Source organism: Canis aureus, chromosome 7, assembly GCF_053574225.1.
Source record: "Canis aureus isolate CA01 chromosome 7, VMU_Caureus_v.1.0, whole genome shotgun sequence".
Lineage (NCBI taxonomy): Eukaryota > Metazoa > Chordata > Mammalia > Carnivora > Canidae > Canis > Canis aureus.
In genome coordinates, this window is record NC_135617.1 from 45461836 (window position 1) to 45483217 (window position 21382).

The 21382-nt window shown below is 35.0% G+C and overlaps 1 protein-coding gene across 7 annotated transcripts in view; it reads right to left on the reverse strand.

Moving 5' to 3' along the window:
- The window catches only part of PHF3 (PHD finger protein 3), a 77130-nt gene that overhangs the window by 22642 nt on the left and 33106 nt on the right, over positions 1–21382 (reverse strand). For 4 of the 7 annotated variants that reach the window (XM_077903505.1, XM_077903502.1, XM_077903504.1 and 1 more), the window contains 2 exons: positions 11579–11740; positions 4855–6637 (listed from right to left, as the gene is read on the reverse strand). In XM_077903505.1, coding sequence (XP_077759631.1) covers positions 4855–6637; positions 11579–11720 — 1925 coding nt within the window. In that variant the 5' untranslated portion in view covers positions 11721–11740. Of the gene's footprint in view, positions 1–4854; positions 6638–11578; positions 11741–12657; positions 12851–21382 lie in introns of those variants that run through there. The other 3 variants (XM_077903506.1, XM_077903507.1, XM_077903509.1) reach the window with 3 other exon arrangements.

The window sequence follows — 21382 nt, forward strand, 5'->3', positions numbered from 1 at the left end:
AAAAATCATTATATCTTAACATGAAGGTATTAATATTAAGGCTGAAATTTCTTTAATTTCCTATCCCCTTATAAAGGTTTCCCTTTACTGCATTTTATCTAAATAACTTCATTAACCAATGGAGAAAAAAAAAAAAATCACGGGCACGAAATTTAGGAGTCTAAAAAGCTGGTTTTCCTAACTTAGAACTATCTGGAATTACTTTTGAATAAAATGATAAATCAGATGTACAAAGAGATAAGTTACTCTTATCTTCAGAGATAAGTTACTTTTTAAAAGCTCTTAACCCATTGTTAGGTAAACTAGAGAGCTCACTTAAACATGTAATTTTCCTTTCATCTTCAGGTTGGTAATTCATGGTATGTTTGAAAGATTAAGAATAAAAAGGACAGGAATATTCTTTAATGAATTAAAGACTTTCTGCTTATTTTGCTAACAGTGGCACCCAACAATGCCAAAACTCATTTTAAAAACCTGTGTCCTAATGGGAAAATGCTTTACGGTAACACAATGCGTGATAATGGCCAACTCTCTAAATAATTAAGAGGTTTTAAGGTTGAAACTATTTTTTAAAAAAATCACTTTCAAATCTTCCAGGTCTTGAAAAAAGTCACAGCAAATACTCATTCCTCAACAGCACATTTCTCTCTTCCTCACGTACCCTTCTATTGTGTATCAAACTACTGCTGTGCATTAAGGAAACTTGACTTTGTGTTTGATTCACCATTCTTTACCCTAACTACGAATGCCTGTGCTAGCTTTATCCAGTAAGTAATCACTTACCCAAAATGATGGGGGGGGGGGGGGGAGCACGAAAGACACAAAACAAGAAAACCTCCTTTCTCATGTAAAAAAAAAAAACCAAAAACACAATTGTTTTGGATTTGTAAGCCAGAAGGAAAACTCAAACCATATGGTATTTGCAAGATAAAAATGGTCTATCTAGGCTTGGGGAGATTTTAGATGGGTCCATGTTCCAATGATACATATCTTCTAGCCAACAGAGTTTGGAAAAATGCAAGTGCACAGTTTTTCTCTTTCAGGTTGCAAAGTTATAAAAACTATTTCTTGAGAGCGGGTGGGTACATGTATTTCTTTGAAATACTGAAGGAAAGCTAGCAGTTGTTTCCCTTTATTTCCACTATCAGAGCTACATTTTGATTCCTTCAAAGCAAGTCTAGACTAGTTTCAGTAAGACACTACCTAAAAACCCATACATCGTGGCCATGGCTATGTGTTTAACCCATATTCAAATCTAAATATCAAATTATAAAACGCGTATTAAAAATTACAAATTCTTAATAAGGAAAGTTGTTTTATGACAAAACTCACTAGGTAACTGTATTTCATCATGCTTTATTTCAAGTCTACTTTGGAAATGTTTCCTGAAACTTGAAGCTCTGAAAAGCAAATCTCTGTGCCATCTCCAGAGGTATCTTAATAGTTTAGGATTTTATAAAAAGATAATGCAGTTAAATAAAATTCTGAAAAATCACTGATAAAAATAATTTCCACATGTCCTAGGGAAAAATAAAATTCAACTTGAAAGTAAAACTGATTTGCAAAAATGTAAATATGGTTCATTTCTAGGTCTAAAAATTAGAAGTACTACAAATTTTACGAACTATAAAAAAAAGGCCTATCACAAAGAATATTTTCTTCACTTTTTGTATTACTCCTCATGGTTTTAAAATGTGTGTGGTGGGTAGTATGAATCACATAGCTAACAGAATTACCCCATTTCCCACTCTGGCCTTGAATTTCTGATTACTAATAGGCAAAATCACTTAAGGAAAAGACTATAAGCTGGATGTTAAATATTTCACTTAAAAAAAAAACAAAAAAAACTAACGTTGTATGGAGTTTACCAATGGATCAGTTAAGTAAACCAGGCAAGCATGAATCAGTTAATTGGGAGAGTTCAGAAATATGTCATGTTCTTCTACTGCTAAGTGTTCATACACAAAATTTAAAAATAAAAAAACTAAGACTCTAAGACAAAAACTAAAATTCTAATCTTTTTGGCATAAACCAAAAAGAAATTTTCAAGTTCCTTCAAAGTAAATCACAAAGGCAAGTAACATCTGAGAACTCCTGTTCCTAGCAGATTTGTGTTACAATAATAATGCACCTGTTACAAGATGGGTCTTCAGTTCTGTTATGTGTGTGACAATCTATTACTGTGAATGTATATACATTCACGGGATTCTATTCCACATAAACGTTCACTGTTTTTGTCACTAACAATCTAATCTGCAGATAAAAATCCATGAATCCACCCTGCTATGGAGGATTTGTTTTTAAATTTCATCCAATGCACTAAATATCTACAGCTGGGCAAGAAACTGCACTACAAACTAAAAATATAAACACCTGGAGAAATACCAGAAACTGCAATAGGTAATATAAAGACACACTTCTTCCTTTCTAAAATGCCAATTAGCTTATGTAAACATAAATCCAAAGACCTTTTTTTTTTTTAAAATGAGTACTAAGTAGTCCTGTTTTTTTAAATAATAAATATACTATGTTATAAGGCTGAATGAGGAAAATAAATGGAAGCAAAAACGACAGCTTGATGTGTAAATTAAGAGTCCATACCTACTGTTTTAGGATATATATAGAAGTTCCTTATGGTTAAATATTTATTACATTTGGTGATTCCATCAACAAATCTATATTTAAAAATATAATTTCCAACTGGAATCACAGACAAGGACGCTAACTTCAGTTGTAGTATGTGTAAAATGCCGAAGTTCTTAAAATAGTCCCTACAGAAGCAAAACTATCACAAGCGTTAGAAAAATGTCATATTCACACTAGCTTTTCAAATGGCTAGTGCATGAAATGGATGAAAATTATTTACAGATATGCCATTCCTAATAAATTCATAGTCTTACACATGGATTAAAATAGGAAATTTACATGCTGTATGCCAGGTATATTTTTTGAGTAAATTCAATGTATATAAGCATGATATATCAAAAAAGTAGTGAAGGCTAGTTAATATGTAAAGAAAAAACAATCACTTAGGCTTCTTTATTCACAAAATTGAAGTAATGTGAAATGTTGCTTCCCAAATTGATTGTTTCCAATGTCATTATAATAGTATTCATATTAACCACATAGGGTAAACTCAAAATCCCTACGTATCTAATATTCTAAATCATTTTCCACACTGAGGCAAAATAAACTCTAGGTTTTATAGAGCAGATACAAAAGGTGGCCTGGGAGTGGGGGAACCACAATATGGCTTAACACTCAATCTTCATTTTAGGAAAGTAACTGTTGATTGCTCTTAAGTTTGGAGCCATTGTTAAAAAGCCTGGGCAAACTCCTGAGGATCAGGCCATCAGAAGAGCTTATCTGCAACAAAGCTATACGGTAACATACTTAACATGACTTCCAACTCTAGGTCCAAATTTCATTTTAGAAACTCAATTCAAGTTAAGGCTCCTATTCCATATGTCAGTGTAATGATTTTTAGAATATTCTGGCAGAGAGAAAACTGCTGACTTAAAAGAATACTTAAAAGCACCACTCAGCCCTTAATACTGAAAATTAAACACGCCCATTTTAGCATATCTGAATAAGGTGCTTAAAAAAAATCTTAAAAAACACATATGTGAGGAGAAATGTAGCACTATATTCAAATAAAACACAAAAACTGGAATATGTTGTTATAAGGAGTAACCACTGACTAAAAATAGGACATGGGCTGAATCATAAATGAAGACATAAAGCTCTGTTATGTCTTTGACATAACAGTTGACATAAAACTTATTTTTTACAGAATCCCCCCAGGAACTCCCAACCACTCTCCCCAACCACCACCTCCCACACCAAAATAATCACACAACATACTTTACTAAATTGTCCCTACCTAAAAAGTTTCATTTTTATGTAATCTGATAGTGCTGGGAAAAGTCATCCTAATATTTACTTTCATGAGTAAGGATAATATTACAATGTGCAAGTTATAATGTTCTTTTATGTCAATGTTGATAGAAGTTCCAACAGCAATCTCAACACTTGAACAGGATAATCTTGTAGCTGCAAACTCCACTTCATCTCCTGTTTTCCTTTTCTTAAAAAGCTAGCAAATAAAAAATACATGGGGGAGGGTCGGGCAGTGTCAAAAAGCTATACAACACTGAATCTTAAAATCACAAGATTAGAATTCACAAGAAATCCTTCAAATCCCTAAAACGTTCAAAAAAGAAATACAGGTTTTCTCTCTATTCTGCATTACATAGACAATTCACCTGAATAATTTAACAGTTGTTTTAGCTACCAAACTTCATTCTAAGGTCAAGTCTGATAGTTATGAAGTGGTGGTATTTAAGTCATGGTAAATAAGCTTCATTTACAAAAAAGAAAAAAAAATCTTCAAAAGAAAAATAGAATTTCCATTATGACCTTTACACTTTATTACTAGTTCTGCTAATGCCAAATAAAATAATATATAACTTACAGACCCAAAGCAGTATAACAATTTTCTGATTAGCAGCAAGCTCTTTTTCTTCTTTCAGATGCAATAACTAAACCACACTCTCTAACTGGTTACAATAACAAAATATTTCCATATACCAGCCATTGGTCGAGCTACGCTTTTTTAAATGTTCTGGGATGATATATTTATAAATTCAGTGGCTTCAACTTTCTATCATTTATCCAGGATTGATGAGGGTTTTTTTTGCTTCTGTAAGTCTTTGTATGTTAAGTAATTTCTTTCTATAAAAAATTCTCACATAACCACACCCTAAAAAGCAATTTCTCTTTAATGTACCTCTCTCTCTCTCTCTCTCTCAGTCACAGACACACACACACACACACACACACACACACACACACCTGTTGCCATGTGGTTTTTTGCAAAACCCACACTGCTTGCTGGGAGTCCACATATATTTGCTTTCAAGTGAAGAACTATGATCTGAGCCTTCTCTTTTTATAGTAGCTATGTTGTCTGGAATGAACAATGGTGGCTCATCCAAAGAAAAACTTTTGCTGCTTCTTCTTTGGCGGGGTTGTAGGTTCTTCTCAGGTTTTTTAAGCTTCAGTTTATCTTCCTCCTTAAAATGCTCTACACCACCTGTATGTTCAAGCTCTTCCTTCACATGACTATTGGTTTTCATTGCTGCAGCCAGCTGTTGGGGCTTATGGCATTGCTTCTGGATGGAATGTAATAAATGTCCAGTTTGTGTAGGATGAGGGGGTTCTTTAGAGCAACCAGGGTGACCATGAGGCTTATCACTCAAAGAATGAGTTAAGGGTTTGGAAACCTGCACTAAATTTTGATCTTGTGATGTTTTTTTCAATATAGAATGAGCTTGATTTTTCACAGATTTAACACCAGAATTGCAACTCTGAATTTTTGAATCTTTCTCAATTTGTTTTTTTCTCACTTTGACCGGCCTATGAAAATTTTGCTGAGATTCTGGTTCATCAACATTTCGCTTCACACTCTTGACATTAATTTTAGTTTTGTTATGTATTAATTCATGCTTTGCTGCAACAATTTTTTTCAGAGTATCTGTGGTCATGTTTTGCTTAGAATGAATTATAGGTTTTGTTTGTTTGGATTTTACAGTTTTTGACTCTAAGCAAGAAACACTACTTGACTGGCTGTTTCTGTCATCCTGAAGGTTTGCTATTTCATGAGGCCCCATTTTAATACTTTCAACAATATTCAACTGTTCTGAATTCTGGTCAGGTGCATCGCAAATAGCATTTTCTAAAATATTACTCTCTGGTTCAAAAGCATTAGTATCAACCATCTCTAAGTTTGAGTTATTAAATTCTGTGTTCTCCAACTGCTTATCATTAGACTCTGTGTCTTTACAATAACCCAATGGTTCTATTTCATTTCTTTGAAAGGAGTTCTTAGCTTTATCAGAAACTTCCATGGTATTCTTCAATTCCAAATTACATTCATTTACTTCATCCACAGAACAAGACAAACCTACAAGGTTCTTTTCAGTCTTATCTGGATTTGTACAAGCCACAGCATCAGAAAGAGAAGCAGAAGATGCAGGTTCCTCAATAATTTGGTCATCTTCATGGGATAATTTTATTGTCTCATTTGATTCTTGTTCAACTTTTCCCTTTTCCCTCACTTCTTCAACAACAGTGACATCTATTTTATCAGAAATAGAATCATTCTGTTCTTCTTTATCTGAAAACTTAAACAGTGGGCTAGTAACAGTCTTGACTTTACATTCCATCAGAGCTTCATTTTTCTTTTCTTCAATACTAACACAAGTCTCTGAAATGAGCGAACAATTTAATTCATGAGATGGCACATTTGCTTCTCCCTGATTATTACACTCCTGCTTAGAATCTAATCCAGCTTCATCCTTCATTTCAAGACAAGGTGACACTGAAGAATGACTTGAAGACACGGATACTTCTGGTACCACTTCAATTTGTCCAATATGTCGGCTGCTCCTTCTGCTCTCCTTATGGTACTCAGGTTTCGGTGACACAGAAACTTCTTTAATCTGACACCTTTCTGGATGTTTCACCCCTGCTTTAGGGGCAGATACAGTCTTCCCAGATGCCTTTTTTGTGCTATTTAAAGGTGCTGCATTTGAACGCTTGGCAATAGTGCTTTGTCGCAAACTTCTTACTTGTTCTATCACAAGGGAAAAAAATAAATAAAAATAACTTAGCTATTTTGCCATGTGTTTTTATTTCAATACAATTTAGAATATCACTTCTTTATTCTGAGCTATAAATTTGCATATTTCAATGAAAATGTACTGAATAGTTACACATGATGATCATCACATATTATACATACATACACACATACACACACACACACACACACACATACCTGTTAAATTTTGTATTTATCAAAGTTCTATAAATTCTGGGGCAGGAGAAAAAACTACAAAATTCAGACTGATACACTTTACTAGAAAGCAAGAATGTTTATAACAAGTTTCTATAGTAACTAAGCTAGGAGTAAAATAAGTAAAATGAGCTTCCTTTACATTAATGCTCATCATAAAACTATCATACAGTTTTAAACACTAAATATCTTTTTTCTAACATTAAATACCTTTTAAAAATATATATATATTTTTTTAATTTTTATTTATTTATGATAGTCCCACACAGACAGAGAGAGAGAGGCAGAGACACAGGCAGAGGGAGAAGCAGGCTCCATGCACTGGGAGCCCGACATGGGACTCGATCCCGGGTCTCCAGGATCACGCCCTGGGCCAAAGGCAGGCGCCAAACCGCTGCACCACCCAGGGATCCCAAAATAGTTTATTTATACCGAGAGAGAGAGAGAGAGAGAGAGAGAGAGAGAGGCAGAGACACAGGCAGAGGGAGAAGCAGGCTCCATGCAGGGAGCCCGACGTGAGACTCGATCCCGTGTCCTCAGGATCACGCCCCAGGCCCAAGGCAGCGCTAAACCACTGAGCCACCGGGACTGCCCCATTAAATACCTTTAAATAAATTAATACCGAACAAGTTCAAGTTCCAGTAAAATATGAACTAGACCACCTATCATAAACAGGATCTGTGTATTTCAAAACAGTCTCACAAGAACTCTTAACTCCTTTATATGAATGCTTCACTTGTATCACCATTTTAGCATACAAGCTATTCCTAAGAAATGAAAGAGAAATTACAAACAAAGAAATTTAAGTTAAGAAAATATTATCATGAAAGAAAGTGGGGAAAGTATGAGAATAATTTAATAAAGCTTCCCACCTTTAACAATATTCCTAACAAAGAATCCCCATGTGAGATTTTCCTCTTTTCCCTATCTGGATACACCCTCCAGGAGAACATATGGAGTCAAAAGAAACTAGAAAGAAAGAGAGCTGAAGTAGATTCATTAACTAGAAAAACAACCCACAAACTAAAATACAGAATCAGCTATTTCCAACTCTATGCACATCCAATGCCTCCAAATAAACCCTGCATGAAAACTGAACACTATCAAATTTATTAAAAAAAAAAAAAAAAACAATATGCACCAATACCTAAAACACTCACTTATTTGTCATATACCACTAAATTCTTAAAGAAGGTATCACATGTCTTCATTTGTCTTTAACAGTTCTAGGTGACACCCAAGGTCCCAATGTGATTATCAATAGCACAGTCTTTTTCTCTCAAAAGTGTACTAGTTTAAACAAAAAATTATTCAGTCATCCTAGTTTTAGAGACCCTTTCTAATTTCCCTAGAACTCAGCACAGCAGTTCATCATTAGGTACTTACTCAACAATTTTTTTAAATTAGTGTGGATTATTAACTGTTTATCACATGCTCAGATATGTAACATTTCTAAATAACTAGAAACTTAATGGTTTGTTAACATCTGGATATTTTTATATATTTTTTATATATTTTAAGCTTTGAAGCTGTCGCCTGTAATAATTTACAGCTCTACTTTATTTGTCTGCCTTGAAATAAAATAAATGAACTTGTAACACCCATTATCTAGGTTGCTGCTAAAAATGACGAATAGCAGATGCAACTATAAAGGTAATTAAAATGAAAAAAACGTTTTCCAATAGTAACTGATTTATTGAGCCAAAGATCAAGTTGTTTTTCTCCTCTAAATATAAACTGCCTTTGTTTGAATTCTGGTTGAATAGGCCAACATTAATCATTTGTCCATACTATTCATCCTACTCTTTTCATTACTCAAAGTCACAAGTATTACCAAATAACAGATTTTAAAAACTGATTAAAAATATAAATTGAGGGCAGAGAGCCTGGGTGGCTAAGTCGGTTAAGCATCTGACTCTTGATTTCAGCTCAGGTTGTGATCTCAGGGTCATGAGATCAAGCCCCCATGCAAAAGGCTTCACGCTCAGCTCAGAGTCTGCCTCAGTTTCCTTCCCCTTCCCTCTTCTGCCCTCTCTGCTTCTCCCCACGCTCACTCTAAAATAAATAAAATCTTCAAATACACAGGTGTGTGTGTATAAAAATTGAGGAAAAGATGATAAATACATGCATCTAACTTTAAAATCCACTTCTGAAAACCCACACTAAAGCTATACAAAAGGCATAACTCTAACATGAAAGGAAGAGGAGAAAACAGTGATAGTTTTGGATGCCAAACAAGAGATGCTCAAGAAGTAACTGATATAGGAGACCCAAAAAAAAAGACAAACTCTAAGAAGACAGTGTCAGCAAGAACCAATATCATTGATACCTCTAAAGGGTTAGGAATTGGTGACCCCAGGTGATTCGAAAGTGTGGATGGAGGCAGGCAGTTAAAATGAAGATGAGATGAAAGCTGTTTAAGAAGCAGTTAGACCCCTAGCTCCTTCTCTCCCACTCCATCTGCCAGACAACTGCCCTTTCCTGGTCCTAATCCAAGACTGAAAGCTTGCTTCTGTAAGAGAACAAAACAGGGTTTCTAGACTAAGGAACATCAGGCACAGATAAAAGTGGCAGTAAAGTACGCTGAAATTTGTGACATTAGGTGAATTTATATATATCAAAACCTGAGATACCCTGTCAACTTCCCTAAAAGGTCCCCATAACATGCTACCAATCTAATGAGCCTAAGGGAATAACCCTAATTCTGACATCAAAGATTCCTTAAAAAAAAAAAAAAACACCATCCCAAGAAGAACAAAAAAAAAAAAAAAAAAAACCCCATGTAACCAGATAATAAAACAGTGAAGCTCACAGTAGACAAAATCCAACCCACCCCTAGTCTTTTAAGTGTTAACCTTTTAGACAGTTTTAGTTCCATACTCTTGAACATGAGTAAACAATCAAGGATCACAGTTTAAAAAAGTCTCTAACGTGAAAGATGGGCAAGGGGGAGACAACATGGAGAAAAAAGAAACTATAATGATGAAAGGAGATTAAAAAAAGACAGCAGAGGATATTGTGTCTATGAAACAAGACCACAAGACTACAAAAAGGACAATTCCCAAAACAAAAAAATTCAGAAATTAGAAATATAAAATTTGATGGAAAAGCTGGAGGATAAACATGAAAAAACTTTACCAAGTAGAGGAAAAAGACAGAGGTAAAAAGTTGGCAAAATAAAGAAAATGGAAGGGCCAGTCCCTCCTAACACTTGAATAATGAGCTCCAGAAAGAAAGAGCTGAGAAAATAACTACCAATGAAATAATACAAAAAATTTCCCCAGAATTGAATAATAATACTTTTTGTGCTAAAGGATCCATGGAGGACCCAGAGCTCAATACTTAAAATACACTAATACCAAGACACATTATCAAAAATATCAGAGGTGCCTGCATGACTCGGTTAAGCTTCTGCCTTCAACTCAGGCAAGGGATCGGGGTGCCATCAGGCTCCTTGATCTGTGGGAAGCATGCTTCTCCCTTTCTCCCTCCCTCTACTTGCGCCTGCGCTTTCTCTCAAATAAATAAATAAAATCTTTAAAAAAAAAAATCAAAACACTAGAGCTGAAGAGGAAGACTCCACAAACTTCAAAAAAGTAAATAACATACCAAAAAAGAAATAAAAGGAATCAGCATAAACTTCTCAACAACACTGAAATCAGAAGAAAGTAGAGGAACACTTTCAAATTTCTGAGGGAAAATTATCTCCAACCTTGAATTCTATGAACTATAATTCCAATGTGAGACCAGATTAAATACATTTGCAGACACACAGTTTTAAAATAACATGCCTCCATGTTCCTTTTTCATGGCAGAAGAAGTGTCACCAAAATGAAGGAACTAAGCCAAAAAAAGAGGAAATAAGAACTACAATGCCAAACAGAATCATCATCAGAATACTATAGGAGATCCCTGGATAATAGCTATGCATCAGGCTTTTTGCAGGGGTAACAAACCAGCACACATGGGAGCAGATGAGAAAGCTCCAGGAGACTTATTCTATAAAATGAAAATGACAGAATATCTGATATGCATAAGTATTTTTTGAAAGATTTAGACAACCAGCAAAGTAGTTGGGGTGTTATTACTGATATGTACACAGAAAACTGTGTACAAATGTACAAAACTATAAGCAAAGGAACAACAGAAACATTTATTAAATCAGAAAGACAAAAGGTTGTATAGGAAAAAGTAACTTTAGTTTATTAAATTGATTTCTAACAGCATACAGAGTCCGAAAACATAAATAATAACTACTAATCTAACAAAACTATGTATTAGAAGGATGAGAAAATGTACTTTTGTGTGATGTGGACAAGAGATCAAACACTGAATTCATCATCCAGAGTGGCAAGTTGATAAATACCTACACATTAGAATAATCAAAAAGTAGCAATATACATTATTACTTACAGACATGAAAGTAAATACCAAAAAATTAGTAAAACCAGCTGGTAGGTTAATAATGATTTCCTCTGGGGAAGGAAAATAAGCATCAGAAAGTTAAAGAATTAGTCAACCCTTTAAATTTTGTAAATATATAATTTTAATAAAAAATTTTAAAAATTAAACCAACAAATTGATATAATCTCAAAAATGATTATCAAAATGCTCAGACTAGTAAATATCATGAAAATATCTCTGCTTAGCAAGTTTACAAACTATCACATCTGTTCCTATACCTTTGATTTTCTAGCTCAACCTTCCTAGAAGGATTACCTTGTGCCATTAAACGAGGTGATTTTCTTGGTGACCTCACTGAATTTTCTTCTACTTTGTCCCTCAAATTCCTGTTAGGTAAAATCAGTTCTTCTTCATCAATGGTATCATTGCCACTTTCTTTACCGACTCCTTCGTCCATAATATCGTCAAGACCAACAACTAGAGAAAAAACAAAAACAAGAAAATTAATTTTAAAAATATTGAATACCTTAAGTATTTAAAGGCAGTTACAGAAAACATTGTGAGACATTTTAATGCAATACTACACTACACAGTCTTGAAAATCTAGGTCTGTTTCTATTATGTGATATTGCCACTATCAAGCTCCCAATTCAGCTTTACAAACTTTTTATTACTTTTATGAGGTAACTAGTCAGAGTAGCTAGGATTGTTCTTGATTTGACCTCCACTGTCACTCTCACTTTTTATGCACTGTACCTCTGTGAACATCATAAACAACTACACTTGAAATACTCAATTATCCCAATTTTGGTTAGAGTAGTATAAAAGTTTAATGCCCTGAAAAGCCTGTGATTCTAATTTGATGCTAGACCCAAAAGATTCTAGTCCTAAGTATAATTCTATTACTTAAAGATTTTATACTACATGTGCAGAAAGTAATATAAGTACACCTTTAAGTGGTAGCAAAAAAATATACACAGAGAGAAATGAAAAACATCATCTAACTTCCCCTCTCCCAAATGCTAAGAAGTAAAATGGTAGGTGCATAGCTATATAATTAAATTACCTTCTACTCAAATGAGAGAGCATTTCATTAAATGGGGAGGGAGAAAATATGGGAAAGGATCGGGGGACACTAAAGAAAATATAAACACTGTATTCACATTGTCATTGGGTTTATCTCTATATATAACAATTTTATTTAACTAGCTGACATATATAATTCTAAATATGCAGCTATATGAAATCTTGTAAAAAGAATGTGATTATTTAGATCAGAAGGCCTGGATTCAAATCCCAGCTAAAACACTTAAATAAAACTTGACCAAGTCACTTAACCTCTCTACTAGTTTCTTTATCTCTAAAATGAGAATAACAATACCTGTCCTACCTACCTCACAGGGCTGTTGTGAGGATCAAGTGAGATGATGTATGAGAACTCACTTTGTAAACTTTAGAGCACTATACAAATGTTAGTTATTATCTTCATCCTAGGGGTTAGAAGGAACCTCAAGAAGTTATCTAGTCCTCATCTTTGTATCCAAGAAGAACTTCAATTAAAAGAGCTCAACAAGATAGTGGTCTATCCTAAAATTTAAAGAGAACAAAATTCTTTATAAATATACTTTCAAATGGTACAATCTTTTTGAAGAGCACTTTGACAACAAACAAGAATAATGAAACTGCTTATATACTTTGACCAATAAATTATAAATAGAATAAATTATGGGGAAAAAAAGCTGGCTACAAAACACTGTGATCTTTGTTAGTAAAAAACAAATGCATGTGTATGTACATTTAGACAAACAGAAAAAAAGATTAGCAGAAAATAGATGAAAATTATGTTATTGTATAAAAGATAATATACTTTTTTCCTGTTTTCCGTATTTCCTGCTATATGCATGTATTACTCTCAAAAATAGTCTATGCTTCAATCACTATTCTACACCCTGAAAGCTTAGAGAAGAATACACTTCAGGAAAATGCATCAGGACTCACTTAAGATAGAATTAGAGGAGAAATGACCGGGAAGTTCAGTCAGAAGGCTCATCATGATGAAATACTTATGCTGTGACACATTCACACACATTCTCAAAAAGTTTTTAATATTCATTCAAAAATGGAAAATTTAAGACTACTTTTCATATCAATTTTATATAAAAGCATATATACAATATATGCATTACAAACATACATAAATAGATTTAAGACTACTTTTCATATCAATTTTATATAAAAGCATATATACAATATATGCATTACAAACATACATAAATAGAAATGGATAGGGGAAAAAAAGCTCTGGAGTGTTATTAGTGATTATCTCTAGTGGTAAGGTAGACAAAGAATTTAAGTTTTTTATATCGTTTTACTGTCTCTGTGTTTTCCAACTTTTCTACAATCAGTGTGTATTTTGTATTATAATCAGGAGAGAAAAAGGAAAAACTCAAAAGAGGAAAATAGTCCAGGAGAAGAGCAATTGAAGCCTGATTAATAATGTTTGTTGACAGGGAGTGAAAAAGTATGTTCTGAAATTCAGGGCTATATTGCAAAGCAAAACTCAAAGGGAGTTAGAAAGCCAAATCCAAAGGTCAATTATTAGGTTTTATCCTACTCCATTTCCTAGTAGCCTCCCCGTGTAGCTGACCCATCTCCCCTTCCTGAATCCCTTTCTCATTTAGCTTTTGAACATCAACAACTTCCTATATCTCACTAGCTACTTCTCAATATCCTTTGATAGTGCTTCCTTTTCTTGAGGAAGAGATCTACACACTGGAGGACTTAAGGGTTCAGTCCTTCCCCATCTCTCTTCTTTATCTACACACAAAACCTGTTAAGTGATCTCATCCAGTACCATCTACACTTGGATGACTCAAAATTATTTTCTCCAGCTCCAAGCTCACATTTGACTTCTGGAAGAGTATATAATTTGACATCTCCACTAGCTCTAATGGGTATCTCAAGGTTAGCATACTAAAAATAAACACTGCTTCTACCCATCCCTCTTCAATAAAACTGCCCCTCTTAAGATATTCCTGGTACTGGAACCTCCATTTACCCTGATGTTCAAATCCATAACTCTAGAACTTAGCTCCTTTCTCCTCATATACCACCATCCAAATGATCAGCATATTCTGCTAGTTCTATCTATAAAACATAATCACTCAGGATGCTTGGGTGGCTCAGTGGGTTAAGCAGGCCAGCTCTTGATTTCGGCTCAAGTTACGATCTCGGGGTCCTGGGATGCAGCCCTGCATTGGGCTCTGCACTCAGCTGGGAGTCTGCTTGAGAATTCTCTCTTCCCCCCTCTCCTGCCCGCCCCCCACCTCAGGTGCACTCTCTCTTTCTCTCTCTCTCTCTCTCTCTCTCTCTCTCACACACACACACTTAAATAAATAATTTTTTTAAAAAATAATAATAAATAAAATCTATCACTCATCTAACCATTTACCACCTCCACAGCTAACATTCTACTCAAATTACCATTATCTCTTATCAAAACTATACGATAACAGTGTCTCAGGTTCTTCTACTGACAAACACTCCCCATACACTCATCTCTCTCACACACACACACAGCTTACTTCCCACAGTCACACTGTGATCCTTCTAAAACATGAAGTCATATCTTGTTATCATTCTTCTGTTCAAGACCCTCCAAACTCTTACCACGGCACTTAGATTTATATCCAAAATCCTAGCCAGAGACCACAGGATCTTAAGATTTTCCCCAGTCAACTTCTCTATGACTCACTCTACTCCAGTCACGCTGGCTTTTGCTGACACAGGAAAACCTAAGATCATCTCAGAGTCTTTGTACTTGCTATTCCCTCTGCCTAGGGTGCTTTTCTTCCAGATATCCATGTGACTCACTCTCGTCAAGTTTTACCCAAATATCGTCTTCTCAAAGAAACTTTTCATAACAATCTTAGCCAAAACAGCATACGCTCCCATCACTGCCTACTGACCATTAGTGTACTTTATCCTTTAAAACATGTTTCACACTACCTAAATATTTGTTTATTAACTATCTTCTCCACTAGGATGTAAGCTTACAAGTCACTCTCTTATTCGTTGCTGAAACTTCAGAACCTAGAATAATAACCTGGTAATACAGGAAACACTCCAGAAATATTTGCTGAGCAAAAGAATTAGGGAAGGGGGGGGGGGCAGGAAATTTTAAATGTCAATGAGTGAAAGAAAAAAGGTTCTCACCAACCAAAAGAAAGAAGTTGGAAAGAATAAATATGGAAGTGAGGCACTGACTTCACTTTTTGGATATACTGATGATACAAAGAAAAAGAGCAGGCAAAAGAAGCATCAAGGTAATACAACATCACACACAAAAAAAGGCTAAGGAGAATTTCAATGAAGTACAGATCAGGAAGGTTATTGTTACAGAGAAAAACAATGGAAGGAGGAAATCCACTAATTTGACACACCGAAGCAGAGGATGAAATGACAAGAGGTAAAAAAAAAAAAAAAAAAAAAAAAGTAAAGAATGACAACTGCAGTCTTTTATTTTTAAGAAGTTTAATGGTAAAAGACAAAGGTGGACAAACAAGGAAGTTAAAGGGACAAAAGATGGTTTTTCTATGTAAATGACAAATGAGAAAGGGAAATGGAAGGAGGTGAGGCAAGGAGAATCACCTTTCGAAACAGAGATGAGGGAATGGGAAGGGAGAGAGAATTTGGAAAAAAAAAAAAAAGAGGAGTGGGGCAGGAGGAGTGGGGTGGGAGATAGAGAAAATAAAGGGGAGGAAGGGAAAAATCAACAAAGATACTGCATGTTTGTATGTGCTAGAAAATAACTTAAAGGGTAAGTAATGCCTTGCAGTCCCATCATACAAAAACCCCCTAAATCAAAAACCTATGATTAGAATACCTAAGATTTCATTTGGGATATTTTTCAGAGTTGAAATTTCTAATATAGCCTTTTTTATACTTCTGCTCTACTTGGCAACACATTTCCTTCACCTTGAAAAGCCCATCTTTACATTAAATCAAGTTCTACATGGTCTCTAATATTTCCAGGGCTCTCATCTGAACAAGGCCCCCAACAAGTAAAGAACCTACTTAACTTCTCTGTGCCTCAAATTCTTCAATAAAATAGAGAAAATACTAGTGGGTCAGAGGGCTCCTGTGATAATTAAATTAATATATATAAAACGCTTGGAAGTTAGGAAGCCCTCTATTAACTTGTTTCAGTCTCCCCCCCTTAGATATCCACTATCAAAACTTATGTATTCCTTCTTCCTCACTGCTTTTCTTCAATTCTCCCTAGAACGAATCAAATTTTTAAAAGTATCTGAAATTTCTTTCTTCTAATCCAATCATCTGACTAAAGTAATTCACATTGCAGAATGAACTCTGTGGCAAAACCCTCCCAATTAGGTATTTGTGTTTTAAACAGTTTAATCCAACTGCTTCTGCTAAGAAAATGAATAGAAGTAAAGGAGAATCTGGGCTGTTTTACCAACACTGCCTATTCTCAGGGACCTCCCACATCTCCTCCCTCCTGCCACAAGTATTTGATATCCACCTTTTAAATTCACTAAAATGGGAACTGTGGGTTATCAAAACAATGCAATGGCCCACATTCTTTAGGAGACAGTGTATGGTCATGCCATACAGAAAAAAAAACAATGTTTTTTCCTCCCTGCCAGATTTCCAGAATTAGATGCCACTCTCATTTTGAAATTTTGGCATAAAATATACCATTATACTCAGAAATCCTTGAGTTTGCGTTCAGATCACATTAAAATTCCTCCCATCCTTATCCACAAATGGCCCTTATTAAATCTGCTGAGTTCTGGCGCCAGTCAAGTCTATGTGAAGTCCTCCTGACACTATTACTTTATTCCGGACTATTTCCAAACTATCTTTTTGGGAAGAGGAGGTAAATCAGATAAAATAAAACCAAATGATTTGGAGTTAAACTTACTGAATTTCTCAACAACTAGAATTAGTTTAAATCACTTTAATACCATATAAAAGAGAGAACCACAAATACAGTTAAGAAATTCTTCATTTTTGACATGCCTTAATTAATGCTGGCAGTACAAAGGCCAATCTCAACTACTTTTAGTTCCTCAACATTTACTGTATTACAAAAGTTGGCATTAAGTATCAGACTTGAGAAAAACCTAAAACCATGATGCTGCACCGTTGCAGCAAGAAGCTTTAGGGATCTATTTACAGGACTGATGAAGTAGAAAAAGAAATTATATGGGTATGTCCTCCTAACAGAGGCCCCACAGCTTTCTCCTCTAATACTGCAGAATACCACCCAGCCACTATTTAGATTCCTTTCAGTGAGAGTTACTTCCTTCACGGATGATACACCTATTCATTCCTAAAAGAAGCTGTGGCATGATATATATCAGGTTGTATGTTTACATAAAATGAACCATTTGGGGTAAATTTATCATTTTGATATTAGACATTCCTAACTTGAGAAATACAAATATTGCTACTATGCACATACATCTTTTTTTCCTCTTCAATTCCTTCTCTACAATAAACTTTAAAATAGGGACGCCTGAGTGACTCAGTGGTTGAGTGTCTGCCTTTGGCTCAGTATGATCCAGGGGTCCTGAGATCAAGTCCCACATCGGGCTCCCTGCATGGAGCCTTCTTCTCCCTCTGCCTGTGTCTCTGCTTCCCTGTGTCTCTCATGAATAAATAAAATCTAAAAAAAAAAAAACCAATGACCTTTAAAAACATAGGTTTACTGAGTCAAAAAATGAAAATATACATATTTTACTATTTTATATATCTCATCATATAGTTTTCTGTAAAGATTATAAAGAATTTACAGTACAAAGAGCTTCATATTAATAACAACTCACTGGCATGCAGTTTCAGATTTTTAAAAGAAAGAGTTACTAAAGAACCTTGAACACTTCACATATGTGTACTGCCTTTTTGTATTTCTTTAGCTCTGCCTATTCTCCCACTCAGGTTTAAAGATGCTTTTCTCTCCAATGTTTATGAATTCTTTATATAATATCTATGTTACCTACCTGATGCAAGTATTTTCCCTTGTTTACCTTATTTTAGTATTATTTGATGTCAATCTAAGCTCATTTTTCTTCAGAATGCTGTCTTCAGTTACTCTAGTACTATCAAATTATCCATCCTTTCTAAATCATCAAATTTAGAATGTATAATTTAACACATTCTAAAGTCTTATATTTAAACATGAACAAATATTTCAACTTTTGCCAAACTCAACTTCATACTTTGGGTAAAACTTATTAGTATGTCTTGGAAAGGTGATTTTCTATCAAGCAAGTATAAAAGAGAGACACTGGGTTAAAGCAAATTAGAACAGTATTTTCCACTGCAAATCTTCAGTCTTCAGTATGCTAAACAGGCATTGTATGAAGGAAAGAACTGCAAGTGGTATAATGTAATTGTTTTCCAAGTTGTATATTCTCTTACACACACACGCACCCCAAACATACACCAAAATGCTAATAATGGTTATTTTAGAGATTTTTCCTTTTTCTTATTCACATTTTCCAATCCATCTCATATAAAATAGTTCTAGAAAAAGAAGCTAGAAAGATACACATTAAACAAAGGCTTTCTATGTACAGGGAAATAGTATCATTGGTGCCACTTATTTTTTTTTTTTTTTTTTACCAAAGTTATAAATGCACACGGTTTTAAAGAGTTGTCTCTAGTTTCTAAAAATTTATTAGGAAAAACATTAATGCCCAGGACCCACTTCTCCATTTCTCCCACTAAACTTCAATTACCTCACTGGGAAAATGAAGACATGAACTCTTCATTGAAAGATTGCTGTAAAAACTGAATTAACTATATAGCTTCTAAGACAGTGCATGGTATGTAAATAATAAGATCTTAAATGGTAGCAATTATTAATGTATCTTGGAAGATTTTTTCAACTAACTTTCTGTAGCCCTAAGTGCCCTGCATCTGACCCCTTCTCAACTGTCTAAATAATTTCTCTTATTGCCAAGATCATTCTATCAAGCTAATGTAAAAGTGAGATGGTAATCATTCCCTAAAAATTTAACATTTTAATTCCATCCTAGAATACTATAAATTACTTACCTTTCAGTCAATTCCTTTAAAAATATTTACTGAGAAAAAAAAATATTTACTGAGTACCTATTATATGTCACATGTTGGCCTAGATTATTCTAGGTACCAATGATACAGAATAGTTAAGATGAAATGACCTGGTTTCTTCAACAAATGAATATTGAGAAAGGGGATGGGGGGGAAGGAACCTATATAGACTGATACATACTTGCATACTAACCAATTGGATGTATTAATCTTATTTCAATTCCAGTTCAAACTTAAAGAAAATGTTTAGGGAACTGGGTAAAAATGAAAGTTCAATTTAAAAATATTAAAAACTTTTTAAAAAAAAAATTTGCTTATTTACTCATGAGAGACAGAGAGAGAGAGAGAGAGAGAGAGAGAGGCAGAAACACAGGCAGAGGGAGAAACAGGCTCCATGCAGGAAGCTGGACGTGGGACTCGATCCCGGGTCTCCAGGATCGCACCCTGGGCTGAAGGTGGCGCTAAACCGCTGAGCCACCTGGGCTGCCCAATATTAAGAACTTTTAGGCTGGGTAATAATATTGTGGCTATTTTTCTAAAATAAAGAATTTTTTTAAGATTTATTTTTTATTTATTTGAGAGAGTAAGCAGTAGAGAAAACATGAGTGGGGTGTAAAGGGCAGAGGGAATGCAATGTGGGGCTCGATCCCAGGATCTCAGGACCATAACCTGAGCAGAAGGCAGATGCTAACCAACTGAGTCACCCAAGCACCCCAATCCTTGTATTTTAAAGATACATGCTGAAATACTTACAAATGAAATTATAGGACTTCTGGGCTGTGCTTCAAATAATCTTGGGGCAGGGGGGTAGGTAAGGAGTAGGGTATAAATGAAATAAAACCAACTATTAACTGTTTAAGCTAAGTTACAGGTACATGGAGGTTGATTACACTATTCTCACTGCTTTGTTTGATGTTTTCCATAAAATGCAAAATTTTTAGAAACGGTTTCCATAAAGCTTCAGCTACATTTTAATAAGAGTGAAACAAGCATTTACCATATTATATAAGTCTTAACACTTAAGAAAAAGAAGAAGAGTATGTGGAGAGGGGAACAAAGAATGGGTTTGATTTTTAAATAGAATACCCAAGGTCAGACGGGATGCCTGGGATGCCTGGGTGGCTCAACGGTTGAGCATCTGCCTTTGGCTCTGGGCGTGGTCCCAGAGTCCCAGGATCAAGTTTGGCACTGGGCTCCCTGCATGGAACCTGCTTCTCCCTCTGCCTGTGTCTCCGCCTCTCCCTGTGGGTCTCTCATGATTAATAAATAAAATCTTTTTTTAAAAGAAAGAAAAAAGAATACCCAGGGAAAGTTAGGGACACTTGTACTGGTTATTGCACAACAGCTTCTGACCCAAAGGTTAAAGCAAAGACTGAAATCTAGGCCCCCCTCTGCTGCTCTCCAAGCAGTGCACAGAAGAAACGGTGTCTTTTTCTAATTCCCAAAAAGGCACTGTATAGTCTAGAAGGGACTGGGGAGGACACTGCTGAGATGACTTCACAGCAAAAACCTACACCAGTTGTGGCAACAGCTTTCTAGAAACACTAAGACTGAAGAAGAAACAGCTAGGATGTCAGAACAGAATGGGAGGCAGGTCTGTGTGGCTAGATTAGGGAAAGTGAGGGGAAGAATAGCAGGTAAAACTGCAGATGTGTAAAGAGAAACTAAGAAGGGTCTAAACTACAAAGACTTTAACTTTTTTTCTCTGCGTGAAATAGAAAAGTTACCAAAAGCACTGTGAACACAAGGGTGGTATAACCTAACTTGGCAAAGGATTACTTTTGGTGCTCTTTTCAGAACAAGAAATCTCCAAGGGCAGAAGCTGAGAAGTCACTTAGAGACTAATGGGATAATCCAGGTGAGAGATGGTAATGGCTAAGACCACAGTGGTAGTGAAAAAAATGAGAAGTACAATTAGTCAGATTCTGGATATCCTGAAAATAAAGCCAACAAGATTTGCTGACTAACTGAATATGAAAATGTGAAAGAAAAGGATTAAGTAAATAATGACTTCAA